The 20,837-nt window shown below is 49.7% G+C and overlaps 1 protein-coding gene across 1 annotated transcript in view; it reads right to left on the bottom strand.

The window, feature by feature from the left end:
- The window catches only part of LOC132404520 (transmembrane protein 144-like), a 311,590-nt gene extending 302,735 nt beyond the window's left edge, over nt 1–8,855 (bottom strand). Inside the window, exons 1-2 of the mRNA XM_059988685.1 lie at nt 8,807–8,855; nt 8,549–8,718 (exon numbers count right to left, since the gene is read on the bottom strand). Coding sequence (XP_059844668.1) covers nt 8,549–8,718; nt 8,807–8,844 — 208 coding nt within the window. The 5' untranslated portion in view covers nt 8,845–8,855. The remainder of the gene's footprint in view (nt 1–8,548; nt 8,719–8,806) is intronic.
- Nucleotides 8,856–20,837: the final 11,982 nt, after the last annotated feature.

Raw genomic sequence — 20,837 nt, 5'->3', positions numbered from 1 at the left:
TCTCAGATTGAGTCTCCCAGGTGCTAGGGTCCGAGACATCTCAGATTGAGTCTCCCAGGTGCTAGGGTCCGGGACATCTCAGATTGAGTCTCCCAGGTGCTAGGGTCCGGGACATCTCAGATTGAGTCTCCCAGGTGCTAGGGTCCGGGACATCTCAGATTGAGCCTCCTAGGTGCCAGGGTCCGAGACATCTCAGATTGAGCCTCCCAGGTGCCAGCGTCCGGGACATCTCAGGTTGAGCCTCCCAGGTGCTAGGGTCCGGGACATCTCAGATTGAGTCTCCCAGGTGCTAGGGTCCGGGACATCTCAGATTGAGCCTCCCAGGTGCTAGGGTCCGGGACATCTCAGATTGAGTCTCCCAGGTGCTAGGGTCCGGGACATCTCAGATTGAGTCTCCCAGGTGCTAGGGTCCGGGACATCTCAGATTGAGTCTCCCAGGTGCTAGGGTCCTGGACATCTTAGATTGAGCCTCCCAGGTGCTATGGTCCGGGGCATCTCTGATTGAGTCTCCCAGGTGCTAGGGTCCGGGACATCTCAGATTGAGCCTCCCAGGTGCTAGGGTCCGGGACATCTCAGATTGAGCCTCCCAGGTGCTAGGGTCCGGGACATCTCAGATTGAGCCTCCCAGGTGCTAGGGTCCGGGACATCTCAGATTGAGCCTCCCATGTGCTAGGGTCCTGGACATCTCAGATTGAGTCTCCCAGGTGCCAGGGTCCGGGACATCTCAGATTGAGCCTCCCAGGTGCCAGGGTCCTGGACATCTCAGACCCTCCCAGGTGCTAGGGTCCGGGACATCTCAGCTTGAGCCTTCCAGGTGCTATGGTCCGGGACATCTCAGAGCCTCTCAGGTGCTAGGGTCCGGGACATCTCAGATTGAGCCTCCCAGGTGCTAGGGTCCGGGACATCTCAGATTGAGCCTCCCAGGTGCTAGGGTCCGGGACATCTCAGATTGAGCCTCCCAGGTGCTAGGGTCCGGGACATCTCAGATTGAGCCTCCCAGGTGCTAGTGTCCGGGACATCTCAGATTGAGTCTCCCAGGTGCTAGGGTCCGGGACATCTCAGATTGAGTCTCCCAGGTGCTAGGGTCCGGGACATCTCAGATTGAGTCTCCCTGGTGCTAGGGTCCGGGACATCTCAGATTGAGCCTCCCAGGTGCTAGGGTCCGGGTCATCTCAGATTGAGTCTCCCAGGTGCTATGGTCCGGGACATCTCAGAGCCTCCCAGGTGCCAGGGTCTGGGACATCTCAGATTGAGCCTCCCAGGTGCCAGGGTCCGGGACATCTCAGAGCCTCCCAGGTGCTAGGGTCCGGGACATCTCAGATTGAGTCTCCCAGGTGCTAGGGTCCGGGACATCTCAGATTGAGTCTCCCAGGTGCTATGGTCCGGGACATCTCAGAGCCTCCCAGGTGCCAGGGTCTGGGACATCTCAGATTGAGCCTCCCAGGTGCCAGGGTCCGGGACATCTCAGAGCCTCCCAGGTGCTAGGGTCCGGGACATCTCAGATTGAGTCTCCCAGGTGCTAGGGTCCGGGACATCTCAGATTGAGTCTCCCAGGTGCTAGGGTCCGGGACATCTCAGATTGAGTCTCCCTGGTGCTAGGGTCCGGGACATCTCAGATTGAGTCTCCCAGGTGCTAGGGTCCGGGACATCTCAGATTGAGGGTCCCAGGTGCTATGGTCCAGGACATCTCAGATTGAGCCTCCCAGGTGCCAGGGTCCGGGACATCTCAGATTGAGCCTCCCAGGTGCTAGGGTCCGGGACATCTCAGATTGAGTCTCCCAGGTGCCAGGGTCCGGGACATCTCAGATTGAGCCTCCCAGGTGCCAGGGTCCGGGACATCTCAGATTGAGCCTCCCAGGTGCTAGGGTCCGGGACATCTCAGATTGAGTCTCCCAGGTGCCAGGGTCCGGGACATCTCATATTGAGCCTCCCAGGTGCCAGGGTCCGGGACATCTCAGAGCCTCCCAGGTGCTAGGGTCCAGGACATCTCAGATTGAGTCTCCCAGGTGCTAGGGTCCGAGACATCTCAGATTGAGTCTCCCAGGTGCTAGGGTCCGGGACATCTCAGATTGAGTCTCCCAGGTGCTAGGGTCCGGGACATCTCAGATTGAGTCTCCCAGGTGCTAGGGTCCGGGACATCTCAGATTGAGCCTCCTAGGTGCCAGGGTCCGAGACATCTCAGATTGAGCCTCCCAGGTGCCAGCGTCCGGGACATCTCAGGTTGAGCCTCCCAGGTGCTAGGGTCCGGGACATCTCAGATTGAGTCTCCCAGGTGCTAGGGTCCGGGACATCTCAGATTGAGCCTCCCAGGTGCTAGGGTCCGGGACATCTCAGATTGAGTCTCCCAGGTGCTAGGGTCCGGGACATCTCAGATTGAGTCTCCCTGGTGCTAGGGTCCGGGACATCTCAGATTGAGCCTCCCAGGTGCTAGGGTCCGGGACATCTCAGATTGAGTCTCCCAGGTGCTATGGTCCGGGACATCTCAGAGCCTCCCAGGTGCCAGGGTCCGGGACATCTCAGATTGAGTCTCCCAGGTGCTAGGGTCCGGGACATCTCAGATTGAGTCTCCCTGGTGCTAGGGTCCGGGACATCTCAGATTGAGGGTCCCAGGTGCTATGGTCCAGGACATCTCAGATTGAGCCTCCCAGGTGCCAGGGTCCGGGACATCTCAGATTGAGCCTCCCAGGTGCTAGGGTCCGGGACATCTCAGATTGAGTCTCCCAGGTGCCAGGGTCCGGGACATCTCAGATTGAGCCTCCCAGGTGCCAGGGTCCGGGACATCTCAGATTGAGCCTCCCAGGTGCTAGGGTCCGGGACATCTCAGATTGAGTCTCCCAGGTGCCAGGGTCCGGGACATCTCATATTGAGCCTCCCAGGTGCCAGGGTCCGGGACATCTCAGAGCCTCCCAGGTGCTAGGGTCCAGGACATCTCAGATTGAGTCTCCCAGGTGCTAGGGTCCGGGACATCTCAGATTGAGTCTCCCAGGTGCTAGGGTCCGGGACATCTCAGATTGAGTCTCCCAGGTGCTAGGGTCCGGGACATCTCAGATTGAGTCTCCCAGGTGCTAGGGTCCGGGACATCTCAGATTGAGCCTCCTAGGTGCCAGGGTCCGAGACATCTCAGATTGAGCCTCCCAGGTGCCAGCGTCCGGGACATCTCAGGTTGAGCCTCCCAGGTGCTAGGGTCCGGGACATCTCAGATTGAGTCTCCCAGGTGCTAGGGTCCGGGACATCTCAGATTGAGCCTCCCAGGTGCTAGGGTCCGGGACATCTCAGATTGAGTCTCCCAGGTGCTAGGGTCCGGGACATCTCAGATTGAGTCTCCCTGGTGCTAGGGTCCGGGACATCTTAGATTGAGCCTCCCAGGTGCTAGTGTCCGGGACATCTCAGATTGAGTCTCCCAGGTGCTATGGTCCGGGACATCTCAGAGCCTCCCAGGTGCCAGGGTCCGGGACATCTCAGATTGAGCCTCCCAGGTGCCAGGGTCCGGGACATCTCAGAGCCTCCCAGGTGCTAGGGTCCGGGACATCTCAGATTGAGTCTCCCAGGTGCTAGGGTCCGGGACATCTCAGATTGAGTCTCCCAGGTGCTAGGGTCCGGGACATCTCAGATTGAGTCTCCCAGGTGCTAGGGTCCGGGACATCTCAGATTGAGTCTCCCAGGTGCTAGGGTCCTGGACATCTTAGATTGAGCCTCCCAGGTGCTATGGTCCGGGGCATCTCTGATTGAGTCTCCCAGGTGCTAGGGTCCGGGACATCTCAGATTGAGCCTCCCAGGTGCTAGGGTCCGGGACATCTCAGATTGAGCCTCCCAGGTGCTAGGGTCCGGGACATCTCAGATTGAGCCTCCCAGGTGCTAGGGTCCGGGACATCTCAGATTGAGCCTCCCATGTGCTAGGGTCCTGGACATCTCAGATTGAGTCTCCCAGGTGCCAGGGTCCGGGACATCTCAGATTGAGCCTCCCAGGTGCCAGGGTCCTGGACATCTCAGACCCTCCCAGGTGCTAGGGTCCGGGACATCTCAGCTTGAGCCTTCCAGGTGCTATGGTCCGGGACATCTCAGAGCCTCTCAGGTGCTAGGGTCCGGGACATCTCAGATTGAGCCTCCCAGGTGCTAGGGTCCGGGACATCTCAGATTGAGCCTCCCAGGTGCTAGGGTCCGGGACATCTCAGATTGAGCCTCCCAGGTGCTAGGGTCCGGGACATCTCAGATTGAGCCTCCCAGGTGCTAGTGTCCGGGACATCTCAGATTGAGTCTCCCAGGTGCTAGGGTCCGGGACATCTCAGATTGAGTCTCCCAGGTGCTAGGGTCCGGGACATCTCAGATTGAGTCTCCCAGGTGCTAGGGTCCGGGACATCTCAGATTGAGTCTCCCTGGTGCTAGGGTCCGGGACATCTCAGATTGAGCCTCCCAGGTGCTAGGGTCCGGGACATCTCAGATTGAGTCTCCCAGGTGCTATGGTCCGGGACATCTCAGAGCCTCCCAGGTGCCAGGGTCTGGGACATCTCAGATTGAGCCTCCCAGGTGCCAGGGTCCGGGACATCTCAGAGCCTCCCAGGTGCTAGGGTCCGGGACATCTCAGATTGAGTCTCCCAGGTGCTAGGGTCCGGGACATCTCAGATTGAGTCTCCCAGGTGCTATGGTCCGGGACATCTCAGAGCCTCCCAGGTGCCAGGGTCTGGGACATCTCAGATTGAGCCTCCCAGGTGCCAGGGTCCGGGACATCTCAGAGCCTCCCAGGTGCTAGGGTCCGGGACATCTCAGATTGAGTCTCCCAGGTGCTAGGGTCCGGGACATCTCAGATTGAGTCTCCCTGGTGCTAGGGTCCGGGACATCTCAGATTGAGTCTCCCAGGTGCTAGGGTCCGGGACATCTCAGATTGAGGGTCCCAGGTGCTATGGTCCAGGACATCTCAGATTGAGCCTCCCAGGTGCCAGGGTCCGGGACATCTCAGATTGAGCCTCCCAGGTGCTAGGGTCCGGGACATCTCAGATTGAGTCTCCCAGGTGCCAGGGTCCGGGACATCTCAGATTGAGCCTCCCAGGTGTCAGGGTCCGGGACATCTCAGATTGAGCCTCCCAGGTGCTAGGGTCCGGGACATCTCCGATTGAGTCTCCCAGGTGCCAGGGTCCGGGACATCTCATATTGAGCCTCCCAGGTGCCAGGGTCCGGGACATCTCAGAGCCTCCCAGGTGCTAGGGTCCAGGACATCTCAGATTGAGTCTCCCAGGTGCTAGGGTCCGAGACATCTCAGATTGAGTCTCCCAGGTGCTAGGGTCCGGGACATCTCAGATTGAGTCTCCCAGGTGCTAGGGTCCGGGACATCTCAGATTGAGTCTCCCAGATGCTAGGGTCCGGGACATCTCAGATTGAGCCTCCTAGGTGCCAGGGTCCGAGACATCTCAGATTGAGCCTCCCAGGTGCCAGCGTCCGGGACATCTCAGGTTGAGCCTCCCAGGTGCTAGGGTCCGGGACATCTCAGATTGAGTCTCCCAGGTGCTAGGGTCCGGGACATCTCAGATTGAGCCTCCCAGGTGCTAGGGTCCGGGACATCTCAGATTGAGTCTCCCTGGTGCTAGGGTCCGGGACATCTCAGATTGAGTCTCCCTGGTGCTAGGGTCTGGGACATCTCAGATTGAGCCTCCCAGGTGCTAGGGTCCGGGACATCTCAGATTGAGTCTCCCAGGTGCTATGGTCCGGGACATCTCAGAGCCTCCCAGGTGCCAGGGTCCGGGACATCTCAGATTGAGTCTCCCAGGTGCTAGGGTCCGGGACATCTCAGATTGAGTCTCCCTGGTGCTAGGGTCCGGGACATCTCAGATTGAGGGTCCCAGGTGCTATGGTCCAGGACATCTCAGATTGAGCCTCCCAGGTGCCAGGGTCCGGGACATCTCAGATTGAGCCTCCCAGGTGCTAGGGTCCGGGACATCTCAGATTGAGTCTCCCAGGTGCCAGGGTCCGGGACATCTCAGATTGAGCCTCCCAGGTGCCAGGGTCCGGGACATCTCAGATTGAGCCTCCCAGGTGCTAGGGTCCGGGACATCTCAGATTGAGTCTCCCAGGTGCCAGGGTCCGGGACATCTCATATTGAGCCTCCCAGGTGCCAGGGTCCGGGACATCTCAGAGCCTCCCAGGTGCTAGGGTCCAGGACATCTCAGATTGAGTCTCCCAGGTGCTAGGGTCCGGGACATCTCAGATTGAGTCTCCCAGGTGCTAGGGTCCGGGACATCTCAGATTGAGTCTCCCAGGTGCTAGGGTCCGGGACATCTCAGATTGAGTCTCCCAGGTGCTAGGGTCCGGGACATCTCAGATTGAGCCTCCTAGGTGCCAGGGTCCGAGACATCTCAGATTGAGCCTCCCAGGTGCCAGCGTCCGGGACATCTCAGGTTGAGCCTCCCAGGTGCTAGGGTCCGGGACATCTCAGATTGAGTCTCCCAGGTGCTAGGGTCCGGGACATCTCAGATTGAGCCTCCCAGGTGCTAGGGTCCGGGACATCTCAGATTGAGTCTCCCAGGTGCTAGGGTCCGGGACATCTCAGATTGAGTCTCCCTGGTGCTAGGGTCCGGGACATCTCAGATTGAGCCTCCCAGGTGCTAGGGTCCTGGACATCTCAGATTGAGTCTCCCAGGTGCTATGGTCCGGGACATCTCAGAGCCTCCCAGGTGCCAGGGTCCGGGACATCTCAGTTTGAGCCTCCCAGGTGCCAGGGTCCGGGACATCTCAGAGCCTCCCAGGTGCTAGGGTCCGGGACATCTCAGATTGAGTCTCCCAGGTGCTAGGGTCCGGGACATCTCAGATTGAGTCTCCCAGGTGCTAGGGTCTGGGACATCTCAGATTGAGCCTCCCAGGTGCTAGGGTCCGGGACATCTCAGATTGAGCCTCCCAGGTGCTAGGGTCCGGGACATTTCAGATTGAGTCTCCCAGGTGCTAGGGTCCGGAATATCTCAGATTGAGTCTCCCAGGTGCTAGTGTGCGGGACATCTCAGATTGAGTCCCCCAGGTGCTGGGGTCCGGGACATCTCAGATTGAGCCTCCTAGTTGCCAGGGTCCGGGACATCTCAGATTGAGCCTCCCAGGTGCCAGCCTCCGGGACATCTCAGCTTGAGCCTCCCAGGTGCTAGGGTCTGGGACATCTCAGATTGAGCCTCCCAGGTGCCAGGGTCCGGGTCATCTCAGATTGAGTCTCCCAGGTGCTAGGGTCCGGGACATCTCAGATTGAGTGTTCAGCATTTTTCAGTGGGAGAGTGATCAACCAGAAGTGGGTCTACAAAGGTATCAATGACATAGATAGAAAGAGTAACAAGGTTCTGCAAAGTGAGTTCAGGGAATTTGGTGCTTTGTTAAAGGATAGGACCTCCCCAGGACTGTGATCTCAGGATTGTTACTTGAACCACATACTAGTGAAGCCACAAACAAGATGATTACACAGTTTAATGCATAGCTAAGGAGTTGGTGTAGGAGGGGGAGCATCAGATTTTTGGATCATTCGGCTTGCTTCCAGGGAGGACGGGACCTGTACAGAAGGAAGGTTTGCACCAGAACTGGAAGTAGTCTAAAATATCCCAGCAGGATGGTTTGCCAGTGCTACACAGGGGTGTTTAAATTGGAGTTGCAAGAAATGAGAACCAGATTCCCAGAAAAGATTGTGGTGTGGTTGTGGAGAAAGATATTGTTAAGGCAAAGTTAGGAATCAAAAAGTTGGACTAATGTTCTGAGTTGCATATATTTCAATGCAAGAAGCATCATAGGAAAGGCAGAGGAACTCAGGGCAAGGATTAACACATGAAATTACAATATTAGTAGCCATCAGTGAGACTTGGTTGCAGGAGTGGCAGGACTGGTGGCTCAATATTCCAAGTTTACATTGTTTTAGATGTGACAGAGTGAAATGGATTAAGGAAGGAGCGGTTATGTTACTAGTTAGGAAAAATGCCACAGGACGCTCAGTCAGGATGGACTGAAGAACATGTCTAGAGAGCCTTTATGGATGAAAATGAGGAATCAGAAAGGTTTGACCATGTTAACGGAGCTGTATTACAGGCCACCCAACCGTCCGTGGGATTTAGAAGAGCAAATTTGTAGCAAGATCGGAGATTGTTGCAAGAAACATAAGGTTGTTTTAGTAGGTGATTTTAACTTTCTACATATTGACTGGGGTGCCAATACTGTAAAATGACTAGATGGAATAGGGTGTGTCAAATGTGTTCATGAAAATTTCCTTAAATAGAAGTCCCAACAAGAGAGTGCATGATACTGAATCTGTTATCAGGGAATGAGACAGAGCAGGTGACAAAAATTTGAGTAGGGAAACACTGCATCTAGTGATCATAATGCCATTAGTTTCAAAAACTATGGAAAAAGATGTGTCTGGTCTATGGGTTGAGATTCTAATTTGGAGAAAGGACAGTTTTGATGGTATCAGATGTGATCTGCCAAATATGGATTTGGACAGACTGTTTGCTGGCAAAGGTGTACTCAGTAAATATATTTTTGCCTCAACTATTACAAGTTATTACAGGGTCTAAATCAAGTATAACAAGGAACTCACCATCTCCAGTATCAATTTTCTTCACTGGAACAAAATTACTGCCAAAGCAAATCACAGCGACGGCTGTGGCAACAAAACCTTTCACTAGTGGCAAAGTCCCTGTGAGATTTTTTGCTACGGCTTTTGTTGAATAAGTAAATCCCTTCTCCACGGAGTCATTTCTCAATATCCTGTCTTGTAGAAAGAAACTACAATGAACAATGTCATTAATTTCTCTTGCAGGGTCTAACTGCTATCTGGAAGATGTATTTAACTTACTGTTGTTGAAACTTCTCTTGGGAGTTGTTGAGCTGCATCCCATGCCATACACTGCTCCAACACAAATCAACACTAGAGACCATCTCAGGCCGGGTAACATGCTGCTTGACAGAGAGCCACGGTTCTGCAGTGACTGGTCTCGTGAAGGCTGAGCTGCACAATGTAACAAGGCATGCCTTCACACAGGCGATGATGAGAAACTTCAGCCTGTCTACAGTGTCATTATTTATGTTGGAACTTTGCACATTACCTGCCAAAGAAAAGAGAAAATAATTTTAAACATTTTTATTGTGGAAACGAGATATGGCTCACAAAGTGGAATGAAAGGAGCTCCTGATTGTTAAGGCCTATTCTGGACTTCGGGTGTATAGCAAAATATAACAAAATGACCACTCCAGGATCGCTTTACGTCATTCTAGAATCCCATACCGTGACCAATTCACTCTCCCCACATCCCTGCAGCTAACCCATCACCTCCAACATCTCCAAACCAACTCCCTGGATCCTAACTTGCTCCAGATGGCACACATTCCATTGCATGCCTTGCAACCCTACAGTGCATCTTCAATGGTGCAATACAATTTCAGGAATCCTGGGAATCTGTTTTGAAGATAACAATGTATAAACATCTGGACTTTGAGTGCATAGCAAAATATTAACTACGGCAATGAATGTTTAGACCTGAATGTGAACTTTAGATAAAATTTAAAATGCAGCTCTGGACAATAGGTTCCTTGAGCTGTGACAGCAGTTAATTGAGACAATGGTGATTAGCATTCATTTTGGGTGTCTGGAGTGTGGATGTGAAGAAGGAGGTGTGAAAGTTATATTTAATTCAAAAGAAGCATTGTAGATACATTGTAAAAATATAATTGTCCTTTGACCCTTAACATATAAAATGTCATGTGATATTGAGTTATCTAGGCCTCTTCCTTCAGTGAGTGTCTCATTTTGTCGAACAAAAGACTACTTTATACCTACCAGCTGTGTCTTTCCAGTGAGATTGTTCAAACTACAACACTGATCTCAAGCCTAAACGAATGTGAGCAGTTTGGTGAAATTGTCCGAAAACCATGTTATCTTTTAATTAGAATATGGCAGTTAATTCATCCAAATAGTCAAGCTAAAGTTGAGGCCGTCCACTGTTCCTATTCACAGCTCTACCTTCATCAACTACACTCATCATCTTGTCAAAAAACTCAATCAAGTTAGTTAGACACAACTTGCCCTGCACAAAGCCTTGCTTGCTCTCCCTAATTCATAAATTCTATACCTAATAATTCTCTTCAGTAATTTCCCTCCACCGATGTGAACCACACTAATCTACTAGTTTCCAGGATTATCCCTGGTTCCCTTCTTGAATAATGGAACAATATTAACTACCCACCAGTCCTCTGGAAACTTTGCCATGAATAGTCCCAAGCCCAGCTGTGAAAAGGAGGCAGGTTGGACTTGGGGCTAGATATCCCATCCCTTAAAAACGTCAAGCTGCAGAAACACCAACAGAAGCTCCAAGGAGCCCTCCCCAGGAGAGGAAGGCTCATCGCGTAGAAGATGTTTGTTGAAAGCCACAAGCCCACGGGAGCCACGGGACTGATACAGGAGCCCCCCACTGGAACATGGAATGTAAAGATCATGTATGAAATACAGTGCAAATGGTGGCTGAAATGAAGAACACCAATCTGATCCTGCTCAGCATCTGTGAGCAAAGATAGTTCTGTAGTAGAATCCCATTACAGCAGTGGTTCCCAACGTGGGGAATTAGTTTGTCATGTTCAGTGCCTTAAGAAAGTAGCTAACTGTGAGAAACCAGCCTTATATTTACTATGTATCCAACTTATCAGCCAGGATGTAATCTCTGTATTGTCTCTGTACTATTGAACACATCAATGCCTTGAGAATATAGCTAACAGTGAAAGTAAGCATGTAGGGATAACGGTGGTAGACGGGATCGTGGAGTGGTGTGATGGTATGGGGACCAGTCAAGGCCGGGAAGGGGGACACGTGTTCCAGGGAGTAGACTAGAGCAAGTATGGGCTACTGAACAGAAATACTGGTGGTGAATCGAGAAGCTAATGTGCTGGTGATAAGCATTGCAAGTGGATAGGGTATGCTAATGTAACAGGTAGGAGACGGGGTATGCTAATGTAACTGAGATAGGAGACGAGGTATGCTAATGTAACTGAGATAGGAGACGAGGGTATGCTAATGTAACAGGTAGGAGACGGGGTACGCTAATGTAACTGAGATAGGAGACGGGGTATGCTAATGTAACTGAGATAGGAGACGGGGTATGCTAATGTAACTGAGATAGGAAACGAGGTATGCTAATGTAACTGAGATAGGAGACGAGGGTATGCTAATGTGAGATAGGAGACGAGGGTATGCTAATGTAACAGGTAGGAGACGGGGTACGCTAATGTAACTGAGATAGGAGATGGGGTATGCTAATGTAACTGAGATAGGAGATGGGGTATGCTAATGTAACTGAGATAGGAAACGAGGTATGCTAATGTAACTGAGATAGGAGACGAGGTATGCTAATGTAACTGAGATAGGAGACGGGGTATGCTAATGTAACTGAGATAGGAGATGAGGGTATGCTAATGTAACTGAGATAGGAGACGAGGTATGCTAATGTAACTGAGATAGGAGACGGGGTATGCTAATGTAACTGAGACAGGAGACGGGGTACTCAAATGTAACTGAGATAGGAGACGAGGGTATGCTAATGTAACTGAGATAGAAGACGGGGTATGCTAATGTAACTGAGATAGGAGATGGGGTATACTAATGTAACTGAGATAGGAGACGGGGTACGCTAATGTAACTGAGATAGGAGACGAGGGTATGCTAATGTAACTGAGATAGGAGACGAGGGTATGCTAATGTAACTGAGACAGGAGACGGGGTACTCAAATGTAACTGAGATAGGAGACGAGGGTATGCTAATGTAACTGAGATAGAAGACGGGGTATGCTAATACAACTAAGATAAGAAATTACTATAAAGAATACTGTGAACTAGGGCTTGGCGGACAATTAGTGACACACTCATTAATTGTCTCAGCTTTTGTTTCCAAATAAAGGCTTAAACTTCTCGAAGAACCTTCTGCGTCTCCTGGTTATTTCAAGAAACCACGACAAAAACCTTTGTCGAATCTCCCCTCAATGTTCTACAATCTAGGAATAAAGTCCTAATCCATTGAACTTCCCTATAACTCAGGTCCTCAAGTCAGCAAATATCCTTGTAATTTTTTTCTGTACTCATTCAATCTTATTTACCAAAACTGGACAATACTCCAAATTAATCATCAATGTCTTCTACAATTTCAACATAACATTCCTGCAGCTGTATTCAGTACATGAAGGCCAGTATGCCAAAAGCTTTCTTTCCTAACTACCTCTGATGCCACTTTCTTGGAGGTACTGATCTGCATTCCCAGATCCCTCTGTTTGCCTGCACTCCTCAGTGCTCTGATTGCTCCTCCCAGCATGCAATACCTCACACTTGCCTGCATTAAATTCTATTTTTCAGCCCATTTTTCCAACTCATTCTGGTCCTGCTACAAACCTTGATAGTACTCCTTGCTGCCTACTACACCACAAACCTTAGCAACACCTGCAAATTTGCTGATGCAGCCTACCGCATTATCATCCAGATCGTTGATGTGAGGGACTTAGACAGAGTAGACAGACAGTATCTTTTTCCAGGAGTTGAAATGTCTAATACAAGATGACACGCATTTAAGGTGAGAAGGGGTCATTTCAAAGGAGATGTGAGGGGCAAGGATATGGACATTTTGTAGACAGAAGAGATTAGTTTAGCTGGCCATTTGATTGGTTCATCACAACATTGTGGGCTGAAGGGGCTGTTCCTGGACTGTGCTGGTCGATGTTCCACTGGAAATCGAAAACTCCACTGTCATTATGCAGCACTTAAAAAGCCCAGAAGGAAAAGGATGAGTCAAGCAGTGGTGATAATGAATGCATCATCCATACTGCAACAATATTGTTGGTGTAATAACACTCCCAGAATGCTGGTGGAACACAGCAGGCCAGGCAGCATCTATAGGGAGAAGCACTGTCGACGTTTTGGGCCGAGACCCTTCGTCAGGACTAACTGAAAGGAAAGATAGTAAGAGATTTCAGAAGTAGTGGGGGGAGGTGGAAATGCGAAATGATAGGAGAAGACCGGAGGGGGTGGGATGAAGCTAAGAGCTGGAAAGGTGATTGGCGAAAGTGATACAGAGCTGGAGAAGGGAAAGGATCATGGGACAGGAGGCCTCGGGAGAAAGAAAGGGGGAGGGGGAGCACCAGAGGGAGATGGAGAACAGGCAGAGAGAGAGAAAAAAACAAACAACTAAATATTGTCAGGGATGGGGTAAGAAGGGGAGGAGGGGCATTAACGGAAGTTAGAGAAGTCAATGTTCATGCCATCAGGTTGGAGGCTACCCAGCCGGTATATAAGGTGTTGTTCCTCCAACCTGAGTGTGGATTCATTTTGACAGTAGAGGAGGCCATGGATAGACATATCAGAATGGGAATGGGACGTGGAATTAAAATGTGTGGCCACTGGGAGATCCTGCCTTTTCTGGCAGACAGAGCGTAGGTGTTCAGCGAAACGGTCTCGCAATCTACGTCGGGTCTCACCAGTATATAAAAGGCCACACCGGGAGCACCGGACGCAGTATACCACACCAGCCGACTCACAGGTGAAGTGTCGCCTCACCTGGAAGGACTGTCTGGGGCCCTGAATGGTGGTGAGGGAGGAAGTGTAAGGGCAGGTGTAGCACTTGTTCTGCTTACAAGGATATCACCCCACTCGGGATAGGGTTCCCCTTGTCCTCACCTATCACCCCACCAGCCTCCAGGTCCAATGTATAATTCTCCGTAACTTCTGCCACCTCCAATGGGATCCCACTACCAAGCACATCTTTCCCTCCCCCCCTCTTTCCGCAGTGATCGCTACCTACATGACTCCCTTGTCCACTCATCCCCCCATCCTTTCCCGCCGATCTCCCTCCTGGCACTTATCCTTGTAAACGGAACAAGTGCTACACCTGCCCTTACACTTCCTCCCTCACCATCATTCAGGGCCCCAGAAAGTCCTTCCAGGTGAGGCGACACTTCACCTGTGAGTCGGCTGGTGTGGTATACTGCGTCCGGTGCTCCCGGTGTGGCCTTTTATATATTGGTGAGACCCGACGCAGGCTGGGAGACCGTTTCACTGAACACCTACGCTCGGTCCGCCAGAGAAAGCAGGATCTCCCAGTGGCCACACATTTTAATTCCACGTCCCATTCCCATTCTGATATGTCTATCCATGGCCTCCTCTACTGTCAAAATGAATCCAAACTCAGGTTGGAGGAACAACACCTTAGCCTGGGTAGTCTGGGTAGCCTCCAACCTGATGGCATGAACATTGACTTCTCTAACTTCCGTTAATGCCCCTCCTCCCCTTCTTACCCCATCCTTGACAATATTTAGTTGTTTGTTTTTTTCTCTCTCTCTGCCTGTTCTCCATCTCCCTCTGGTGCTCCCCCCCCCCTTTCTTTCTCCCGAGTCCTCCTGTCCCATGATCCATTCCCTTCTCCAGCTCTGTATCACTTTCGCCAATCACCTTTCCAGCTCTTAGCTTCATCCCACCCCCTCCGGTCTTCTATCGTTTCGCATTTCCCCCTCCTCCCACTACTTTCAAATCTCTTACTATCTTTCCTTTCAGTTAGTCCTGACGAAGGGTCTCAGCCCGAAACATGGACAGTGCTTCTCCCTATAGATGCTGCCTGTCCTGCTGTGTTCCACCAGCATTTTGTGTGAGTTGTTTGAATTTCCAGCATCTGCAGATTTCTTCGTGTTTGCTAGTGTAATAATTTGTATCTTATTTTTAATGTACATACACTTTTGATCGATATTATACTCACCACACTGGGAATGCTTGTGAAAGCAACAAGAACTCGTTAGATCTTGACTTTATTCCTGCTGTTTATTTCTCCTGTTGACCTTCATTCTGAAGGTGTGGCAGTATGTACCATTGATTCTGCTTGCCACCATACTGTCGAATACTTTTTATGATGTCATAACAGCACCACTGATTTCAACGTTTCCTTGTGACATCACAATAAAATACCACTTTCACTCAGAGGACAGAATGATCACATTCTTTATCACTCTGGGTGAGATTGCAAATAAGCAACTCTCATTGGTACTTCCAGTCCAGACCCATAATCTAGCCAGTATCAGAAGCACATACAGTGACATCCCCCAATCAGTACTACAATTTCCATTCCATTCTGGCTGTACTTAGACCTCCCACAATGGGGAAACCACTACTACATACCTATCACAGAAAGAAGCAGCACTTCCCACTGAGATCCCCACGGAGACCTATATTATAATGTTGCCATTCCAATTTGGAGGTTTTTGCAATCACAGTAGCTATAGACTCATATTCAAGCGGTCAGAATAGTTATATGGTTACTTGCTCCTACACTGCATTAGCCTTTTCACTTTATGCATGCCAGTGGCTGGGGTCCATTCATGGCAACGACTCCATCAGGCAAGAGATCACATGGGAACGTAGTCAATTTGCCCAAAGTTCTGCAAACTTTCCCTTCCGTAGCATCTTTGTACATGTTAGTCATAAACCATGGGCACCAAGATAATTTAATCTACACACACATACACTTGCCTTGATCATGTGGATAGTCAGAGGCTTTTTCCCAGGGCTGAAATGATTGCCACAAGAGGACACAGGTTTAAGGTGCTGGGGAGTAGGTACAGAGGAGATGTCAGGGGTAAGTTTTTTACACGGAGAGTGGTGAGTGTGTGGAATGGGCTTCCGGCAACGGTGGTGGAGGTGGATACGATAGGGTCTTTTAAGAGACTTCTGGATAGGTACATGGAGCTTAGAAAAATAGAGGACTATGGGTAACCCTAGGTAATTTCTAAGGTAGGGACATGTTCGGCACAACTTCGTGGGCTGAAGGGCCTGTATTGTGCTGTAGGTTTTCTATGTTTCCATTTTCTATACACAAAGCTGTTCATTTCATTGGGAAGGACGCTATCTTGTGTCCTATCATACCTATTCCTCTCCTTACAACATCTCCATGCATCCTATTTTTATGGGGGCCTGGCCTGGTGTGCTCCTTCAAAAAAGCAGCTTTTTACCTGAATGGATCCAATTTATAGACATTGGTACCTTGACTACGAACTTGATTCAGAATCAGAACCAGGTTCATTATCACCGGCATGTCATGTGAAATTTGTTAACTTGGCAGCAGCAATACATAATCTAGCAGAGAGAGAAAAAATAATAATAAATAAAATAAAACATAATAATAAATAAATATACAAGTAAATCAATTATGTATATTGAATAGATTACAAAAAGTGTAAAAACAGAAATACTGTATATATTAAAGAAGTGAGGTGGTGTCCAAGGGTTCAATGTCCATTTAGGAATCGGATGCAGAGGGGAAGAAGCTGTTCCTGAATCGCCGAGTGTGTGCCTTCAGGCTTCTGTACCTCCTACCTGATGGTAACAGTGAGAAAAGGGCATGCCCTGGGTGCTCTGGTCCTTAATAATGGACGCTGCCTTTCTGAGACACCATCTTTCTGAGAATCCTATTGCTCTGTTGTGACAGTTAACAGTCACTGGAAGTCTTTATTCATTATATAGTTGGTGTTTCTCCCACTGTGGGAAGTCTTTATTCTCTTGGTGACCCTCTTGACAGAGTCTCGCAAATCCAAGATATATCAACTTTTTATACCCTTAAGGATAATGGTATTAGTAAATGATTCATTATTATTTTGATAACTACAATGATGTTAAGTTTGATATTTAGTGGCTGATAAATGATTCTACTGATTTATGGATTTACAGTGGAAGCACATTGCAACTGATAATACTCCTCTGAAGGTACAAGTACTTTTGTTGGGACAACATGGATGATCTAAAAGCTTCTGAGGATGAACAACCAGACACCAAAGATTAGTTTGTGATGACTGATCCTGAATACACAAATATTCCACTTATTGATTGAGCAAATATAACCATTTTTAATATTCTATCAGAACCTCGGACTCTGCTGCAGGCTCTGAGTACCCTCACAGACAAGCTGCTGAACAGAGTCAGCAATCACCCTCACAAGAATGCACATTCCAGTCAAATATTAGTTTCACTGTGGTTGTATTTAACTCCCTTCCTCTCGTTACAGTCTGGTAGAATCTTGACCACAAGCACTGCAACGTCAACACTTTAGCCTTGTTCCAGGAAAGAAGACTACCGCTATAAAGGAGCAGTATTTATTTAGCATTACATTACTCATTCTGAGCCACAGTGTCAGCATTAGCTTTCAGTTCGAGTTTTAATTAATAGATCAGTTGGCCTAGAGTTTATTGCCTATTTCCTTTAATTCTGTGCAATTCCTATTAAAAATCAGTGAACAGTTCTTGTTCGTTTCAGTGTGTCTGTATCTGTACTTGGACCATAAACACACGTCTCTATCACCAAGATTCAACAACAAAGAAAATGGACCAGGCGGAGAGAGAACTGACCATGGCCTTGACGTTTGCTGGCCAGATTGGAAAGAAGTGACAGTCAACGAAGGCTGTGTTGGCAGTGGTGACCCTTCAGTGTGGCAGCAACTTGGAGAATGAAAAGCCCATCCGAAACCAAAGTTCAGGGAGAGAAAGCCAAAGTCAGTAAAGACTGGCTTGGACAAAGTGTCTTCATGGTACATCAGCTAATTTCAGTCAGGCAAGCCTAGTCCTGGCAGGAAGAGCAGGTGTCGCCCTCACAGTGACAGTTCAGCAGTTCACCGCAGACAGGCAGTAGCAGTTACTGCTCTCCGGACCAGGGTTCTGCTACTTACTACTGACAGCCAGGCCAGTTCCACTCCCAGCATCTCACATATCCTCTTCCTTAATAGGATCAGACTTGGTCACTGAAGCCCCAACTCCTCTGAGAGCATCTGGATCAGAACCACATATCCCTCCTCAAAGCAGAAACTCTGATCACCCCAAAGGCTGTACAAATTTTATTACCCAGTGAGAGCTGACTTTCCAAACATAGCCAAGTCAGTTTGGTGATGATGCGCATAAACTGGTTTATATGGTGAATCTCTTAGACGGACCCTACTCAGCCTGTACGAATGTCAATGGAAACAATGTTATCCCACAGCCTTGTCATTCCCACAATTTGTAGTTGCATTCAAAAGAGCTTTTGATCTATCAGTACGGGATCAGGAGGCTGCCCACCTGCTCCATGGGAAAGGGACAGTGATGGACTACGTGGTAAAGTTCCACACTTCCGTGTTGAGACGGGGTGGAACATCACTGCTTTCCAGTGTAGGCTAAGTACAAGTTTCAGCACAGGATCACGATGCGAGATGAGCATGACAGCCTGGTAAATCTGGCTAGTTGAAGTAACAGCCAGGCAATTGAGTGACATAGGGGAAGAATGCTCCAAGTTTTCTGCTCCTTAGATCATCAGCTGTCTTCATCCTCTCCCTTGTCATCCAATAGCCAGACTGCAAAGGAGTCAATGCGGGTGGGGTGCATACTCCTATTGCAGGAGGAACTGCATGATAGAATAGGTTCCTGCCTCTACTTCGGTGACCTAGGACACTTCCGGGCGTAATGTCCCAAATGCCCAGCAAAAGAGGATTCCCACCAGCAGGAAGGAGAATTAGGACAAGTAGATTCTGTCTGCAAGCATCATCCTCTAGTCACGCAATGTTCCCAGCTTCCTTGTCATTGGGGATCCCAGACCCAAGAACTTCAGGCATTTCTTGACTCCAGAGCAGCTGGGAATCCCATGTATATCTCTCTGGCTCAAAGGTAAAGAGTTGAGAGAGAATATCAATGTCAAAACTCTGGGTGGTCGGCCTCTGGGCACTTTCCTCAGAGCTTCTACAACTTGTTCCAGAAGGCAAATACTGCATAGGGAGGAGCTTTCCTTCCATCTGGTTGATGTGCTGGTGCCTTCCCTGGCTATCTTGATACAACCCACAGATCTATTAGTCCCTAAAGGTGCTTCAAGAATGGGGACAGGCATGTCTGTCTACCTGTCTAGGTCTAGCTCCAGCTCTTGTCAACATATCTACTGCTGTGCCAACTGCTAGTATAGCGTTCTTTTGGGTTCAGCTGATTATTCAGTAAGAAGAAAACTATCTCCCTGCCTCCACACTGGCCAAATGACTGTGACCTTGACTTCTTACCCAGTATCAGTTCTTCCTGGGGCTGGCTGTCTTCCCTCTTTCATCCTAAAATAGTGGCCAAGGAAGAATATATTAAGGAGGCATTAGCCTTGGGACTCATCTGACCATCAACTTGCCAACAGGGATGGGCTTCTTTTTTGTGATTAAAGAGGATGGCAAGCTTCCTCCCTGCATTGACTATTGGCCCATAGACAATATCACTGTTACCCTCTTCCCCTGCTTGCCTCTGCATTTGAATATCTCCAAAGAACAACCATATTTTCCAAGCTAGATCAGTGCAATGCTTACAACCTGGCTTGTATTAAAGAGGGAGACCAGTGGAAGACAGCATTCAACACCTTCACTGGCCACTATGATGCCTTTTGGTCTGGCCGACTGCCCGCTGTTTACCAGACCCTGGTCAATGACGTGCTGAAGCACCTTGTTTCCATCTACTTGTACAACAGTATTCCCACTCTTGTCTGGAACACATCCAGCATGTTCTTAGATGGCTCCTTGAGAACAACCTTTATGCCAAGCCAGAGATTTGTGAGTTCCACAAGAGCAGGTGCCATGCATGGATTACATCCTCGCCCCTTCCAGTGTTCAGAAGGACCCTGTAAAGTTCAGGCAGCCTCAGAGCGCAAATCATCTACAGTCAAACAGGTGAGGCACTTCATGGGATTTGCAAACTTTTATCGCCACATTCCATCACGGCCCTAATTAAAACACTTGCCAACGACCTCTGCGAGATTCCTATGGACAAGTGAAGCAGACCAAACATTCTCAGAGCATAAGCGGTGCTTCACTGCGGCCCCGGTGCTGCAGCATCCAGGCTCACCATCGAGGCCAAAGCATCAGATGCCAACACTGTAGCTGTACTCGCCCAGCATCCAGGCTCACCATCGAGGCCAAAGCATCAGATGCCAACACTGTAGCTGTACTCACCCAGCATTCCTCTGTCCATAATCAACTGCTCCCCTTTGCTTTTCTTTCCCTTCACTTGGCTCCTGGCCAGTGTAATTACGATGTCAGGAACCGAGAACTTTTGACTGTCAAGGAGGCCTTGAAAACATGGCAACATTAGCTGGAGGGGGCAGAGCACCCCCTTCTGGTTTGGACAGACCACTAGAACCTCTCCTACATTCGGAACACTGAGGGACTCAACTCCCATCAAGCCCATTGGGCTGTCTTCTTCATCTGGTTTAACTTCAGCCTCACCTACCATCCTGGCAGCAAGAACACCAAGGCTGATGTTCTCCCCCACTAGTCTGACATTTCGGGGGACAACAACACTTCTTCCTTGCTCGTGCGTGGCTGCCCGACAGTTGAATCCAGGACCATCAGTTTCTGTCACAGTGCATCCCGGAGTGTTGGAGTGAGGTCACTTTTCCCATAAGGCTGACAATCATGAAATTCAACAGGGCCTAGAATTTATAAAAAAGATTATTTTGGTGGTTTTCTATGTCCCATGATGTCCATGGTTTTGTCTCTGTGCCCAGAGCAAGATGTCATGTCAGTGTCCTCTGGGTTTGCTCTGCACACTGCTTGAGCCTCACCACCCCTGGTGATACTTCTCAGTGAATTTCATCACTGCTCTGCTCCTGTCAGATAGAAACACTACCACTCTGGTGGTTGTGGACCAGGTCTCCAAAGCTGCCCACTTCATTGCTCTCCCCAATGTTGCATCATCTCTTGAGAATGCCACCCTCATGGTTCAGCATGGTGTCTGATCGAGGACCACAGTTCTTGTTCTATCCATGGAAGGCTTTCTGTTCTCTTTTGAGAGCCATCTAACCAAGTTTTCACTCCCAGCCTAATGGCCAGACT

Source organism: Hypanus sabinus, chromosome 14, assembly GCF_030144855.1.
Source record: "Hypanus sabinus isolate sHypSab1 chromosome 14, sHypSab1.hap1, whole genome shotgun sequence".
Classification (NCBI taxonomy): domain Eukaryota; kingdom Metazoa; phylum Chordata; class Chondrichthyes; order Myliobatiformes; family Dasyatidae; genus Hypanus; species Hypanus sabinus.
The sequence above is the reverse complement of the archived record's forward strand: the minus strand, read 5'-3'. Positions and strand labels throughout refer to the sequence as shown.